Genomic DNA, 16,346 nt, shown 5'->3' on the forward strand with positions numbered 1-16,346 from the left:
AAAGTTCATTGAAGTCAACTCTGTATCTATGGAAATTCAGGCTGCCTTAGTAGATGAGATGAGAAACAGGGATCATTCCACCAGCTCTGCTGAAAGACTAGCTTCTGCCCTGAGCTGTTTCTATGCTGGCTTAGCATTACAAGAACTACTATTTAGGAACTGGTGCCTGAGTTTGCTTTTTTCCTCTTCCTTCTGTGTCCCCTTTCTCTGGTGTGTCATGCTTTTTTAAATCATAAGCCTGAAGGGACTGCTTTGTTTTAACTGATTGTATGCAAGCAGCTCTAGGAGGTTTTTCAGCTCTAGGAGGTTTTTCAACAAGTGGAGTACAAATGTTCTAAATACATAATCAATAAATAAATATAGCAATCCTGAAAAGGGCTGTCATACTGAAAAGTAACAGTTTTAATTGCCTATTATATTCAAAGCTCTCTAGTTTACACAACTGAATTAATCAGAAAGGCATGAAAGCTGGGGGTGGGGTGGGGCAGGGATCAATATTAAGCTCTCCCCACCCACATTGTTCTGGTGGCTGTATGAAAAATGTGACACCGGGATGCATAACACTAGTGTAGCAGGAATATGGTCGACCTTTCCTTTAACTAACATGTTGATTTGGAAATGTGTTTTGTAAAAGTATAATAATTCACAAATATGTTTTACACAAATATCACTATTTCCTGCACAGTGTTTCTACAGCATCCCATGGTCCCTCCTTTCCTTCACTGATTTTCTATTTACTTCTCATTCCTTGCCAGATAGCAGCTGGAGCTCACAATGAATATTCCCAGGCACATCTCTGCATGCTTGCAAGCCCTAATTTGACATGGCTATTTGTTCTGCCAGTTGCATCATTTTTAGCTGCAGAAATAATACTTTCCATACACTTAGGCATTCACCTACATTTAAATCAAGGAATTGCCCAACTGACCATAGTGCCTTGGAGTCCACTTCGCCAATACTTTTTTGGGAGATTCAAATAATCTAACCTTGAAGGTGTATTTGGAACTATATCCTGACTGTCGTATGCGCACTGTCTCTCGCATCCCTGTGTACCGCAACTGTCTAAGCACCTGGTTGTCGCTGAACCGCAGGGGAAGCTGAAAAAACAAAACATACAAGGGCCAAACAGTTACACATTGACTGCAAGTTCATCCAGGTAAGCAAGTTTTCATGGATGACTTTGTTGACTACCAGGGCTCACCGGTCCTTTGCTGATGGCTGCCCTTTAAATAGATCCCAGTCTACACCACCAGCATCAACCAGGCAATGGCCTCTAAGGAGGCTCCACTTGGGGAAAGGAAGGGTGGAGCACTCTCAGTCATGCTCCTGATGGAAGGGAAGGAGCCCAGCTGCCGTACCTCAGGCAGAACAAAGGGTATGGGGACAGGGAGGATGTAAAAAGCCTAAGAGAGTAGAAAAAGGGGAGAAGTCCAGTGGAGACAGAGAACAGTCTGGGCACCTAAATAAGGCTCTTCCACAGATACTGGGGCAACTTGGTCCTTGGTCAAAGGCCTTCTTCAGGGTATCCCCCAAGCCCCAGAGAATGCAGTTAGATAGGAAATATCAGCCGTCTGTTTATCTAGTCCCCAATCCCTGGGGAGGCATAGGAATCCTAGATTTCACTCTGCCAAGGCTAATGGTATGGAGAGATATATTCAGTGCTTATTTTTAAAATGGGGGGGGGGGGTACTCAATGGTATGCAGTACCGGCACCTCTTTTGTTATTAAAAAGTGTGGCACTTACTCTAACAACTTCATGGTGAGTACCGGCACCTATTTCTCTAGAAAAAAAGCACTGTCCTCTTTGGCATGAGACCCCAAGATGACAATTTTTCACAGCCCTCTAGCTGCTATGGTGGCTCATTTACCAGAAGTAATATATTTAGTGTATGGACTTTGCAAGGCTTGGTTTGGTCAGAATTGAGTATACACTTCCAGAGTTAACACTAAATACATTACTTCTGGAAAATGAGTCACCATAGCCACTAGAAGGCTGTGAAAATCTGTGTCCTGAGTTTTCAGACTGGTCTACACAGGTACTATTTGAAACTATATGGGCACAGCTCACCTACCCCACTGCTAGCTGAATCCTTGTTCCTGATGTATAGCAGGATGGTATTGAGGATTATTGTTATGTTGATCTGAAAGATCAAAAGGGCACGGCACCCCTTTACATTTATTTTTTTTTTAATTCAGATTTGTCATGGCCAATGGCTAGTATAATCAAGTTATTTGGATTGGCTGTAACAGTCCAGCAAAACTGATTTTCATTGTGGATTACTTGGGATTGGAGAGGCATTTACCTTGTCAGCATTGGAGCGAATGCACTTGACAAAATAGGGTTCTGCTTGGCCAAGGGTCTCCATCAATTTGGTAAGCGATGCCTAAAGTGGAAAATAAAATTATGGAGTTGGCTTCTGCAACAATTATTTTGGTAAGAAAATAACATGTTGCCAAACCTCTCCTTATGCTATTTTTAAACTGTAATTTAACACACATATGAAATAGAAATTGTGATAATATTGCTTCTTATTGTAGACATTCAAAGACATGAAAATGGCTTTGCTATACAATGCATAATAATGGCATTAAGTACATATATGTAAATCTTCAAAAGCATGTTACTGGTCAGAACAATAGCATACATGTCCCTCAGCAGTTCTCTTTCTGGAATGCTGCATATTTTATTCAAAATTCAGCTTCATTTATCTACTTAAGAGACAAGGTGTTCAGCTTACCTATAGGCCTGGACCGGAGGCTCCAGCTTGTGGAAATTCTGCAGTTAGACTGTTGATGGGGACAGACTATCACCAGGGACAGTTTCAGAAGACAGCTCTGGATGAGCATACCTGAACCACTTGGCTTTTGAATTAAAGGGTGCCGAAGGGCACTATAGTGTCTCCAATGCTATTTAACATCTACATGAAGCCATTTGGGAGCAAAGTGTCATTGGTATGCTGATGATAGCCAACTCTATTTTTCTGTAACGTCTGACTTGGAAATGCTGAGAAGGCCCTGGACTAGTGTCAGTTAGATAATTTTTGGACTTATCGTATTGTGTCTAGTGTACACTGCTTATAGACTATTGTGATTAAGCACTGAAATAAATAAATAAAGGCTTTTAATTAAAGAAGGTTAGAAAACTACTTAAAGCTATTTAGAGAGCATAGTACTGCTGAAATTAAAACAGCTTTGGCAGAAAGTATATGGGTAATTACTATACTGTTCAAAAATTTCAAACTGACATACAATTTATGTCCTGAACTTTATTAAGGACTCATATGGGCATCTGTGGAGTTAGCAGTCGCAGCCTATGCAAAGTATAAAGTCATATAATCATATCAGTTACAGATAGGTAGCCGTGTTGGTCTGCCATAGTCAAAACAAAACAAATTCCTTCCAGTAGCACCTTAAAGACCAACTAAGTCAGTTCTTGGTATGAGCTTTCGTGTGCATGCACACTTCTTCAGATACACTGAAACAGAAGTTTCCAGACCCTTCTATATAGTGAGAAGTTGGGGAGGGGTATTACTCAGAAGGGTGGTGGGAATGCCCCTTCCGAGCGTCAGGAGGAGGGGGGGTTGTGGGATCACGACCCTACCCACACTCGCTCTCGCGAGGCTGGTGCCAGCCTCGCGTGAGACAAGGGATTCCCTCAATTAACATACCCGGTGGCGCCAGCCAATCGGCTGGCGGCAGGGGCGGGCCTTTGTAAGGCCACTTAAGGTCGGGGCAGCCCCTGGCTCGCCCCTTTCTTCCCTGGAGACGACGCGGTTTTCCCACCCACCCGCCCTTTAGGTTCTGCCACTGACCTTGCTATGGGCTTCGGCTGGTCGCCGCAAGGGGCCTGGTAGGAGTTTTTCCATTTGGCTAATTGGCTGGTTTTGTGAGCCACTTGGTTTTTTCGCCTACCTCGTAGCAAATCGTCACAACTCCCTCGGTTTTGGCGGTAGGCATTGGCCGGGGTATTGTCATGCAGATGAGGTTGGGGGGGAGGAACGCCATCACCTCCCCCAATGCTTGAAGGGTAGTTCGTTAAAGGACTCCGAGGGGCGACGCCTCGTCCGAAACCTACGGAGGCTAGGGCCTAAAGCGCGCCCCCGAGCGGTAACCCCTCGGGGAGCGCCTAGGGATATGCATCTCGGGTGGCTCCCCCTGTTGGTGTTTAACCCTTCCCGGTCAGACCGGATAGTCGGTTAGGGCCAATGCCTAAAGCCAATACCCTTCTTTCCTGTAATCAATAAAGTTGTGGCCATTTTCGCCCATTAACCTAATACTCTGTGTCCGTTGTCTTCATTTATTCCACCCGTGGGGGGGGGAGGGAATAGCCACACAATGGGTGATTGGCAGATAGCTGTGATGAGCCTGTTGACGAGAGAGTTGTCGTTAAGAGTCGTCAACAGGCTCATCACAGCTATCTGCCAATCACCCATTCCCACCACCCTTCTGAGTAATACCCCTCCCCACCTTCTCACTATATAGAAGGGTCTGGAAACTTCTGTTTCAGTGTATCTGAAGAAGTGTGCATGCACACGAAAGCTCATACCAAGAACTGACTTAGTTGGTCTTTAAGGTGCTACTGGAAGGAATTTGTTTTGTTTTGAATATAATCATATCAGTTTGACTTACTGTATATCACATCTGACAATTAATCAGTCTAGCCTGGTATAGTCTACACTGACTGGCAGAAACTTTTCAGGATCTGAATCAGAGTTCTATTTCCCAGTTGAGCTACCTCTGACTTTTAAAAAATAATAATATGGAGGTAATAGGAGTGAAGCCGATACATGATGCACACAACACATATATTCTACTACTGTGTTATGGTAGCTATGACCCCAAAGGGCTGATTGATGTCTAAGGGATTTTAAAGAAGATCTAAGCCATACATAAATGGCTTGGCTTGCAACAATCTTTTCTTTAATGTGAGTCAGTTACTGAGTTGACTTACATAAGGCTGGAAATGCCCAGAGGGAACTAGAGAATTTACTAGTTGGCCAAAAGAAAGAAAAAAAAGACTGTGATGTAAAAATGAATGGGACAACCAGGGATAATAAAGAAAATGGGAACTGCAACCAATTGTTGTTCTTGCTGTTTTTTCCTAAAATGAAGAGTAGGCTGCATTCCAGTCCATCTAGTATCCCTATTTTATTTCCATTGGAAATAGATATTCCACATGGTTTTCCTTAAGTTAAACTTCATGAAATTAACAATGGTAAGTTACCTGGAACTGGGCACTGATGCTTGGAGGCTTCTTCTTCTTGTGAAGGTGGAGAAGAGACTTTGTGATACGGTCATGGAGAGTTAGGTTCGTCAAGTGCTTGAGCGATTTCACTTCAAGCAAGTGCTAAGAAACACAAAGATTATAACTTTGGTTATGAGAAATTTGAACCAACATAAGCACAAATCTTTGCAAGAAACCAGCAGTGGAGCATGGTACCCACAGGTCTCTGCCCCACCCTCCCCCTGCTGAAATTAGGCTTCCACTGTAGCCAATAGAAGGCTTTTTTCAAGCCCAATTGCAGTTTGGAAGCACAAAGTTTACTTTTGGGAGTCTCAACTATTGAGGAAAGAATAAATCTCTACCCTCCAGATGTAAGCCTCTGAAATTACTCCTCTCTAATTGTTGCCGGGGAGGGGGGGAGCAGTGATCTTCCTGGGGATTATAGCTGAAGAAGGGCCCATGCATTCCCAGTTGCATTCACCAGAAAAATAATCCACTGCCTCCCACTCCACTTGAAAAAAGTAAAACCCCTTTTTCAAAACCTAACAGTTGATATGGAGTGAGTGGGCGTGCCATCACAATCTCTGTGGTTGTGGCGCTCACAGCAGTTTACAGTGGTACCTAGGGTTAAGTACTTAATTCGTTCCGGAGGTCTGTTCTTAACCTGAAACTGTTCTTAACCTGAAGCACCACTTTAGCTAATGGGGCCTTCTGCTGCCACCGCACCACTAGAGCACAATTTCTGTTCTCATCCTGAAGCAAAGTTCTTAACCAAAGGTACTATTTCTGGGTTAGCGGAGTCTGTAACCTGAAGCGTATGTAACCCGAGGTACCACTGTATATGGTTTGCAAACGTGCACATCACATTAATACAGTGGTACCTCGAGTTACAAACGCCTCAGGTTACAAACTCCACTAACCTGGAAGAGTTACCTCGAGTTGAGAACTTTGCCCCAGGATGAGAACGGAAATCGTGTGCCAGCAGCACAGCGGCAGCAAGAGGCCCTATTAACAAAAGCACGCCTCTAGATAAGAACAATTTCAGGTTAAGAATGGACCTCCGGAACGAATTAAGTTCATAACTAGAGGTACCACTGTACATCAATTGTACACATGGTGAAAACCACACTATGAGTTCGTGGACAGTGTACACTTTCTGTATGCTTTTTTATGAAAAAGGAATAGCCTTGTAAAAAACAGCATCATTTGTGAAATTAATCTAGTTTAAATATGTTAGCTCAGGTTCTTTAGCTCTAGTACTCTCACCTTTGGAAGGTTAGGCTTCGCTTTGAAGTTCTTGTTTCGCCTAGGAAGAAGCAACAAAGATCCATATTAAAGCAGCAGGGACATGTTAATGCTAATTTGTAAACTTTCATGAGAAAAACATTTGCTTCTGGTATAATGGCAAAGCGTGCATCTGTTTCAGGAATAGCAAACTCCGGCCCTCCAGATGTCTGGGATTACAATTCCCATCATCCCTGACCACTAGTCCTGTTAGCTAAGGATGATGGGAATTGTAGTCCCAAACATCTGGAGGGCCGGAGTTTGCCTATGCCTGATCCATTTGAAGAGATACTGAACTGAAAATACAAGTTTCACACATCTTTTTTCAAACCCACACAACTCTTAGTGACAAGCTTCTTTAGAACTGCAGACATTCTTTGACAATTAATTCAGATACTTTATTCTTCCAGCTGCATCTTTGAAGGGGTATTTGGAAATTATAAAAGAGAATATAATTGATGTGATTACAATACTTTCACAAATACCTAAAAGGAGATTTGTGTAACACAGGAACCCCTTTTAATTTAATAAATGTTCATAATAAAAACTCTGGCTCTACTGATCAGAGTCTCTGGTCAGCTCCCAAGACCAGAGGAGAGTAATGGGGGCCTAGAACAGTTCAAAGGTTGCTTCCATGTATTTTATAGTGTCCCAGTTCTGCAGTCTACCTCATCATCCAGATTTAAGATACACTTATGAGGATTTCTGAATTGTAAATCTGTGTGCCTTGGGTGATGAATGCTGATGGGTAATAGAGACCTCACTTACCCTAACTTGTCCCATGTTTGTTGCTATCCCTAGAGATCAATTTATCTTTGTAACAAAGAACAAATATGAACTAACATGAGGATGCCATGGGCTCTCTCCAAGAGTTTGCTGTTAGTTGAATTCACAAATATCCCATCTTTGTCGAGGAAACTGCTTTGGCTGGAGAGTCTGCTGTGTCGCACGCCCATCTTGCTGTTCCAACCAACTCCATACATATCACTGCAATGTGGGAAACAAATACACTTTATTGCTTAGATTTCACAAAGAATATACCAGGGGTTTGTTTGTTTTTTTGTAAAAAGGTAACTTTTCCAAAGTCACAATTTCATATGTAAAGCTCTTGCTCTAGCAGTCACACTTATCACACAATCTGACTTACCGCTGACTTTTCTCATTGATAGTGTTAACTCCCTGCAGATCTGAAAGTGGTGTTCTGGGACATTTGCGGGCAATACCTGTGGCAGCATATCAACAAAAAAATTAACATTCTATTTAGCATTAGATAAATTCTCTGCACCAGCTTGGGAGGGGGGGAAATCAGACTGCAACATGTGCTGAAAATGGTACATGCTGGGAACTGGGGGAGGGGGGAGGGAGAGAAGAACCATAAACGAGGAGCCATGGCTGGTAATAATGATATATTTGAGTTAAGCTCTTAAAATAAAGAAAAGATGTCCTAAACTCATTTGCCACAAAATTTACTTGTAATCCTACATATAAAGCCATATTTTAAATATATTTTTTAAAAGATGCACATCTCTATATCCAAGAAACAACACAAAGGGGAAAGCTTTTATAGGAGGAAAATATTGCAACTAAGAGCCACACCTCCAATAAGATTATTATCTGTAAAAGTTCTTTTCTGGTCAGCTGCTTTCTCCTTCTTATAAAAGTAGAACAATGCAGACCATATGAACACCACAAATTTGTGCAGAGGTAAGCCTCTGGATTCTATTAATAGCTTAACTGGAAATCTTTCTTATATACTGTGCTTGGACAACCTCCAACCTGGTAGCAGAGCTACCAGGAACAAAGTTCACTATTTTGGTCTGGGCATTTTCTTTTTAAAAGCCCAGCATGGTTCAATACATTTTACTGAATACAAGATACACTTCTTAGCTGTTCCATCTTAAAAGCTACAGCCTCTATTGCAAAACATACTATGCAGAATTTAACACAAACATGGCTTGCCTTAAGTGGGTCTCAAAGTCTCATCTGAAATGCAAAACTATGGAGGCTCTAACCTGCATTACTAACCCTAACATAGGTATTCAGAGATGGTGTAGCACAGTGGACAAGAAATGAATCAGGAAATTCTTGGTTCCAATTTCCGTCCTCCACCATGTCATAACAAATCAGATACAGAACTGACCTAATCTACAGGGTTTTCTAAGGATTAGCTGATAATGTATATTCAGCATTTAGAACACTCAGTATCCTCAAACTGGATTTATAAAGGGAGTCAACTGGCAGATGAGATTGGTTTAACAATTTTGGAACCTTTGAACCCAGTCATCTGGTATGGAATGACCCCAAATTTTAGGTAACTAGATTTCCAAAATAAATTTACTGGTTTGTTCCCCTTTGATATATCCTTGTGTAAGGGAAGTACAAAAAAATAAGATATTATACACCCCCACACACTTGGCTAGAAGTCAAGCCAAGACTTATTGCTTTTAATAAGGCCACAAATATCCTAATTAGAAAAAAACACACACAAAAAACTGAGCAAATAATAATAAATCTTTCAGTCATAGTATACCCATAGGACATGAAAAGATTACTGAAGAGATAAATAAATATTAATAAATTAAGGTGATTCAATAAGCTAAAGCTCTATCTTGATGACGAGATTTGAAGGTGAGCAGTCTTACTGTGTTTGGCAAGAATCACTCATGCAATGTAATCTTCTCTGGGCCTAGTCATTTTCAAAACATTAAATTAGCATTTGTAAACTTTATTATTTCTTCCATGACCGCTGAATTTTCTTAAGAGCTGCTAGTGAGGCCCTTTTGTCAACAACTATGCATGAATTGCATCATTCATGATTTAAGAGCAACGAGGGATAATATTTATTCAATTTATTAGTCACCTTATACAAAGCGTCTCTAGGTAACTTACATATACAAATTAAAATAACCATTAGGTTTTAACCATAAAATACTATTCCTCCCCCACCCCAAAGCAATAAGCATGATTATTACACTCTTTCAAAAGCCTGGGAGGTGGTTAGTGCCGAGCAAGCAGGCATCCCCGGGAATAGCATCCCATAAATTAGAGGCCACAACTAAATATCCCCTCTCCCTTGCTGCCACCCTCTGATCCTCTCTCACATGATCTTCAAGTGAAGGGAGGTATTCCATTTGGTATCAGGGTCCTGAGCTGTATAGGCCCTTTTTATGTTAGAACCAGCACTTTTGAGCCAGACTCAGAAACACAAGCATATGTGCCAGAACCAGTGTTATATGTGCAGACTGCTTCATAATATGCTACTGTAATGTTCTGAAAATAAGTAGTCCCCTGTGGGGGAAGAGAAGCATTCAACTATATTAACAGAAAGCAATAAACGCCATTCCCTAAGGATTTGTATCGCATCCACTGCTACGTAACTGATTCATAAGGACCTAAAGTCATGGAATAAGGAGTGAGGTCTGCAGAAGTTTGCAAATTGTTCAGGACAGAAGAATCCCAAGCAGACCATGGATGTATACCATAAATAATTTGCAAAGTAAAAGTTATAGCAGTGTGCACCTAACTACTACTTTTGTGTTTTTATATTGTAAACTGCCCCGTGGTGCTTGGATGAAGGGTGGTATATAAATTAATCAATAAATAAATAATACTTGGTGACCAGTTGTCTGTAAAATCATACCATGCCTTCCAAACCTGTTAAGAAATTCACAGAAGCAAGAGTTGGAAGTTTCTCCTCACTGTGTGACCCAGCACACAGATGGCTGGCCTAACAAGTGATTACACACACACTGTGGCAAAGCTACAGCTTGGTAAATCTGCATTCTCCCCATGGAAAATTCCAAATATGACGGATGGGCAACAAAATGGCTATTGAGATGCAGTGTAAGAGCAAACTTATAAAGACAGCCAGTATCTTAATATATTTACATAAAATCTATTGTGCAACTTCATTTGAAACACTTGTGTGTAGTTCTGGTCACCTTAAGAAAAGATAATGCAGAGCCTGAAAAAGCAAAGGGCGACTAAAGTAACTGTGGGGTTGAAGCACTTTTTCCCTAATGGGAAAAGGCAGAAGTATTCAATACTTTTTGAATTAGAAGCAAGGTCAAGGAAAGACACAGTAAAGACTTAAAATTATGAATGATGTTGAAAATAGGGAGGCATTTTTTTCTTCCTCTCTCTATGCTGGAACTTGAGCTAACCCAATGAACTTGATTAGCACGAGACTCAGGACAAACACAGTTTCACACAAAACGTAAAACACTTTATGGATTTTGTTAGACACAGCTATTGCAAAGAGCACTATACTTTTTTTAAAAAGGTGGTGAAAATTCATTGGGCCTAATCAACAACTATTGCCCTTGACTAGATGGAGCTAGATGCGGAGGACAAATAGATGAATACCAGATGCTGAGGACAAACAGGAGAAGGCTGTTGACTTCCAGCTTCCCACAGGCATTTGGTTTGATGCTGCTGGAAACAGAATGCTGGCCTGGATGGACCTTTTGTCCAGCAGAGCAGTTCCTACGCTGTTCCATCCAAAACTGATTTCAGAGCACGCTTTTACATTTTTTTCTCGTTAATTATATATTCTTATTTTCAAACACAATGGAGAAAATCCATGTAATGCAAGACTCATGCAACTTGTTCAACTCAGTTCATATCACACCATCCGTTCAGCTCTTCTTATAGGTTAACACCATCCACACCCATTGCAGAGGGAACACCAACCTTTGTGGGGGATGGTACTCCAAAAGATACGCAACATATACATGAGGGAAAGGCATTTCCTTTATTAAGATTAGCAGCGATGTGGCGTCTCTATAAGCCATTACAGCACAAATGCAAAAATGGAGGTCTATGAAGGCACAAGGCTTCAGTCTTCCTTGGAACCCAACACATTGAAAAGCTGAATCAATTCTGTCCAAGTAGTCAGGCAAACATTGAAAAGAAACTTTTTTATAAAAAAATATCTCCTGTTTCAAGAGTCTGAAATGGTGATGCGCCTGATCATTAAGGTGGAATGGTTACTGCATATGCAAAGCTGTTTAATGAGCAAGTTAGCATCAAGGTACCCTTCAGTAGGCTCCCAATGTAATTGTAACACTGAAACACCATGCGCTACTCTTTATGGCAGAGGGTGTTATGTTTCATGCTGCTAGACCCCTGCTCCTCCCACAACAGAAATCCAGCCATCATTAGTATCAAAGGCAAACGGGCCTGGTTTTCATGCAGGACTAGTTCATTATGTAACAAACGGAAGTGAGGAGAAGGAAATGGAGACCAAGTGCATATCTATTCTCTTCTATGAAGGAAATCCTCCAAAGGCAGAACAGTTATTCTACATTGCACTAGAGTTCTCAAAAAGTGGAGGGTTTTCTTTTTAAAAAAGATGTATATACATTTATATCCACATGTAGACACTGCTATATAAAAAAAGAGTGCACCAGAATTTGGTGGAATCTTGCAAAAAAAAATCTAGCTAGAATAAATACAGATTAGATTATTCCTCTGTCTAAAGGGTGTCACTAATGAAAAGCTTTTAACTAAAATCTTGGGATACCTAGGAGATTTAATCAACAGTTCCTTCGGTAAAATGGCTCCATGCCTTAATCAGGCTTATATAATGGGGAAATCTTTATGACTGAGGTAAAAACAGGATTCAGAGCATCCACTCAAACCTCTAGGGCCCATCCTGCCTATAAATTCCCAAGAAAAGGGCACTTAAGATCCCTCCGACGTTTTAACAGGTCTTGTCATTCAAGATGCCTTCAGGTTCTGCATTACAAGGTTCCAAGCATGGTTGCCCACCCTTGCTACTAAGTATGCTCCTGGTTTCCATTTCCTGCTGTGTGTGAGTGTCATGTCAGAGAGATGGTGGGATATGGCGCCTTACTGTACTTCTCCTCCTTGCATCTCTGCAGGATCTCTAAGCTCCTCTGATGAACTGGGTGATGGAGAAAGCTAAAACTATCCACACTTTTCAAAACCGCATCATCATGCCCTTGGGAAGCAAAACAAAAACATGGAGAAAAGAGAAAGATTACATAAGCAGAAACCAACGAAGAGTCAAGAACAGTGCGGACAACTGCCTTATTGACACAGAATAGTTCAAAAGTGATGGGTGCTTTCTGCCTACGGACAGTAATTTCACCATTTCTAGCAATTCTGAGGAGTGCACAAGACAGAGATGAACTGATCTTTTACTGGATCGTTGTAAGGCAAGTTGCTGGGTTTTGGGCAACTTCCCTTCGTTTTTTGAAAAGATAAAGCTGCAGCCAAAATAATGAATTATAAATTGGAATCAACAATGAAACAGCACTGCATTTTATAATGCATGGCCATGATATGTGTTAACAGTTTTATCATAGCATTTTCATAAAATAGCATGACATTTCTATGTTTAATGGGATTAATGAGCTCACTTACCCTTTAGCAATTAGGATCACATTTTCCAAAGGGCATTGCCTAATGCATCATTTTAAAAAAGCTGTTCTGATTATTATAAATATGTGTATCTGATGTGGGCTGTGAATTATTTCCAGATTAGGTATAGCCTGCTGAAATGTGGAATTCAAAACAAATCCTAACAATTATTGCTTTTATGTGGCTCTTAGGGCTTTAATCTTGAAAACAGAAAACTATCATCCATGTCTCCAATAATTCTAATTATTACTTGTACTTCCAGTCTTGCAGAAATCCTATGCCAGATTCTACATGTGGACTCTCATAATGCAGGACAGGCCTATTTAATCTACATAATTTATTCTAGATGCTCTCTTTGTTACAGTTTTTTTACTTTCAAGCATCATGAGTTATTATTTGTGTTGGGCTTGATTCATATTACTGTTGTTACAACATAATCAGGAAGATAAAGACTAAATGGCAGTGCCTCTTATGTTTGTAACCAAACATCAGAAAGGCTCAAGTCTTGCACTGTAACACTTGGGAACTGATTTTTAGTGGCAGATCTGGAGATGGTTCACCACAAGGCGCGTGTTGAGGGTGTTGTTTTGAGTGACTATTACAGTTCACCTCTCATATGCAGGCACAACAGACACTCAAAATAACTCTCTGTATGAACAACTTGTGAGGAATCGTCAGCAGATATGCCACAAGGTTTAGTTCATAGTTAAGCCAAGGGAGATTTGAAGTTTGTATAGTTTAAGTTTGCCCAAGACTTTTCTGCTGAAGAAACAGAGACATTTGAGTGATGTCACAAAGTTGTACTTGTGCAAAAAGAACAATTCATGAAACTATCATGTGATTGGACCATCAAATATATTTTTCTGGAAGTGAGGCTATTTAAAATCTGGCTTCAAATTACCAAAATTGCTTGGTTACTCAGTTACCACTGAGTATCCTGAGCTTGTTGAATCAGTCTCTGTGCTTATCTTTGCAATACAGGTTTTTTCAGCAATGACAGCTATGAAGACAGTAGCAAGCTATCTATCAATACTGATCTCAGACTATGTCCGACAACTATCAAACATTGCGTTGACCCACTTGTTGGAAAAATGCAAACTCAGCCATCCTACTGATGATGCTTGCCATAATGAACTTTTTCATTAATTATATTTGACACTGCCTGTTTAATCACCTGTTTTTAGAATAACTTTCATAGTTTATGAATTAATAGCCTGCAATCAGTTGACTGGTGATTCCCATTAAAAATAAAAAATTGTGAATAACTGCAAGTACTATAAATATTTCAACAAATTCTACACTGTGAAGGGTATTAAGTAAATTTTTGCTTGGATGCCTCAAATAATGGTTATTAGATAGGCGAACTTGCAATTAAAACACATGAAATTGACAGCTGCTGAAGACCTCAGGTCCAAAATTCATGTGACAACAAATCAATGGACCATCCTAACAAGCAAATTTGGAATTGTGGGTTGCAATACCAAAAAGCTTAGGACTAACAGCCCACATCATATAACTTCCCTGCAAACTTTGTAGAAGCAAATCAGGATGAATGTTCAACAAAAAAGTTGTCTGAAAGCAACCTTGATGGTGAAATGGAATGCAAGACTGACCGAAGGAATGGATTAAACTGAATAAATTTCAGAACAGCTGCAGTCTAGATGTGGACAGACCACAAAAAAAGTTCATTTTAAACTGGATGCTGCATATTTATTCTATGATCTTGACTGGGCAGTCTACCTCACATGATACCATTTTAACTACTAGCCTTGTTTCACCATCAATAGCCAGCAGAAATGGTTACATAATAGGGATTATACTGACAGTAACATGGGATAGCTAAATGCAACACAAACATAGCTCAAAACAGAAAGAGTTGCCAGATACTTGAAACAGTCTCGTGTAACAGAGAAGGGTGGCTATTTAACCTTGCAGCATATTCCTAACACAAATGGTTAAGATAGAGGATGAACCAAGAACTACAGCAAAATATGATACAGGACCACTATTACAGGGAAATTACAATGGTGGAAATAGATTCTTTGCCTGAAATTTTCTACATCATCTAAATATTTCAATTTAAAAAGCCAGGGATTGCATTCATAATGATTTCACAGGCCCGCTTGAATGTGGATCATTTTTATGTGAGATATATTAATCAATTTTTAGTGTGGAATGCAAATCTTTCTTCACTAAAATTTGAAATACGAACTTTGAAAATGTGATGTTTGTTTTTTACTTTCAGTTATCCGGATGAAAGTTTGCTACTATAAATGTAGAAGGGCTACAGTATCACTTGCTGAGTCAGGAGAAGAAAAGCACAAACTGTAGACACTTGCATTCATTCAACTCTAGAAACTTAACAGATGTATTTGAAAAGCTAAACTACATAAACAGAAGTACAAAAAGCTACAGAAGAAAACACTGCAAATAAATATGAACTTCAAGTTAATGCACAGCACCGATATTCAACATCACTGGCACGGAAAGAACAAAATAAAGTGATTTAAAACGAACGAGACATAGGCATGAGATACTTTCCATATGTACCATAAATGTAACTGTAGAAGCTTTCTCAGACAATATTTCCTATCGCTTTCTGACTGTCCATGAGATGTTCCACACACCTGTAGATAAAAGCTACCCTTGTAAAGAACAGCAGTATATGATTAAGGAAGTATATCTAAGAGTTGATGTGGAATGCTCACATCAGGAGTTCAAGCTATACCAGGTGCAAGAAACTAAAAAGCCCTGACTATTCCACTTAATGCTTTTAGATATTCTCCATGGTACATTTGTAACAATTAAAAACAGATGAACTACAAGGGTCCAAAGTTTAATTTTTCACACCATCATTGCCTCCAACTAGATTTGAATTGGCTAGAAAATTTACCACTATTTCGCTGAAAAATGCCCCCTCTGAAAGCTGCTTTTCTTAGTGGAAGCTACTCCTCCCCCACCCCCAGTACAAATCAATATGACTAATCTGACCCAATAATCCTTCCCACCCACCCATGCAAGCAGCAGCTACTCCTATCATTATACATTTGTAACACGTAGTTTGGCCAGAGTGAAAACCTTTTAGCATCTGTAAAAATGTATTTTCATTTGTCCAAAAGGAAAGCTCTTATTCCCCTCTCCCTTCGAGTTTCCCATTTTTAGGAATAAGATCACAGCAATCTGCATTGTGTGTGTTTAATTCTTATAAATAATAAAAGCTGCAAGAGACTGACACAGTTAACACTCTGGATATTTGTGAAGGCAGGTTAGGTTTTGTTTCTCACATGACATCCCCCCTCCCTGCCAAAAAATGAAAGAAGAGCAAACATGGAAAGGCTGTGTACCATCACATATGAGTATATTTTTGCCAATATAGCTTCTCAGCATATGCACTCACAGCAAAACACACATTTGTGTCATATAAATCTGTAGTGAAAACATCCACCATCCT

The 16,346-nt window shown here is 40.1% G+C and overlaps 1 protein-coding gene across 10 annotated transcripts in view; it reads right to left on the reverse strand.

Moving 5' to 3' along the window:
• The window catches only part of MYO9A (myosin IXA), a 181,598-nt gene that overhangs the window by 87,790 nt on the left and 77,462 nt on the right, over positions 1–16,346 (reverse strand). For 9 of the 10 annotated variants that reach the window (XM_081838606.1, XM_081838614.1, XM_081838610.1 and 6 more), the window contains 7 exons: positions 12,366–12,473; positions 7,656–7,731; positions 7,352–7,495; positions 6,491–6,530; positions 5,225–5,347; positions 2,304–2,384; positions 987–1,097 (listed from right to left, as the gene is read on the reverse strand). In XM_081838606.1, coding sequence (XP_081694732.1) covers positions 987–1,097; positions 2,304–2,384; positions 5,225–5,347; positions 6,491–6,530; positions 7,352–7,495; positions 7,656–7,731; positions 12,366–12,473 — 683 coding nt within the window. The remainder of the gene's footprint in view (positions 1–986; positions 1,098–2,303; positions 2,385–5,224; positions 5,348–6,490; positions 6,531–7,351; positions 7,496–7,655; positions 7,732–12,365; positions 12,474–16,346) is intronic. The other variant, XM_081838611.1, reaches the window with a different exon arrangement.

Source organism: Podarcis erhardii (assembly GCF_964252035.2).
Source record: "Podarcis erhardii genome assembly, chromosome: 14".
Lineage (NCBI taxonomy): Eukaryota > Metazoa > Chordata > Lepidosauria > Squamata > Lacertidae > Podarcis > Podarcis erhardii.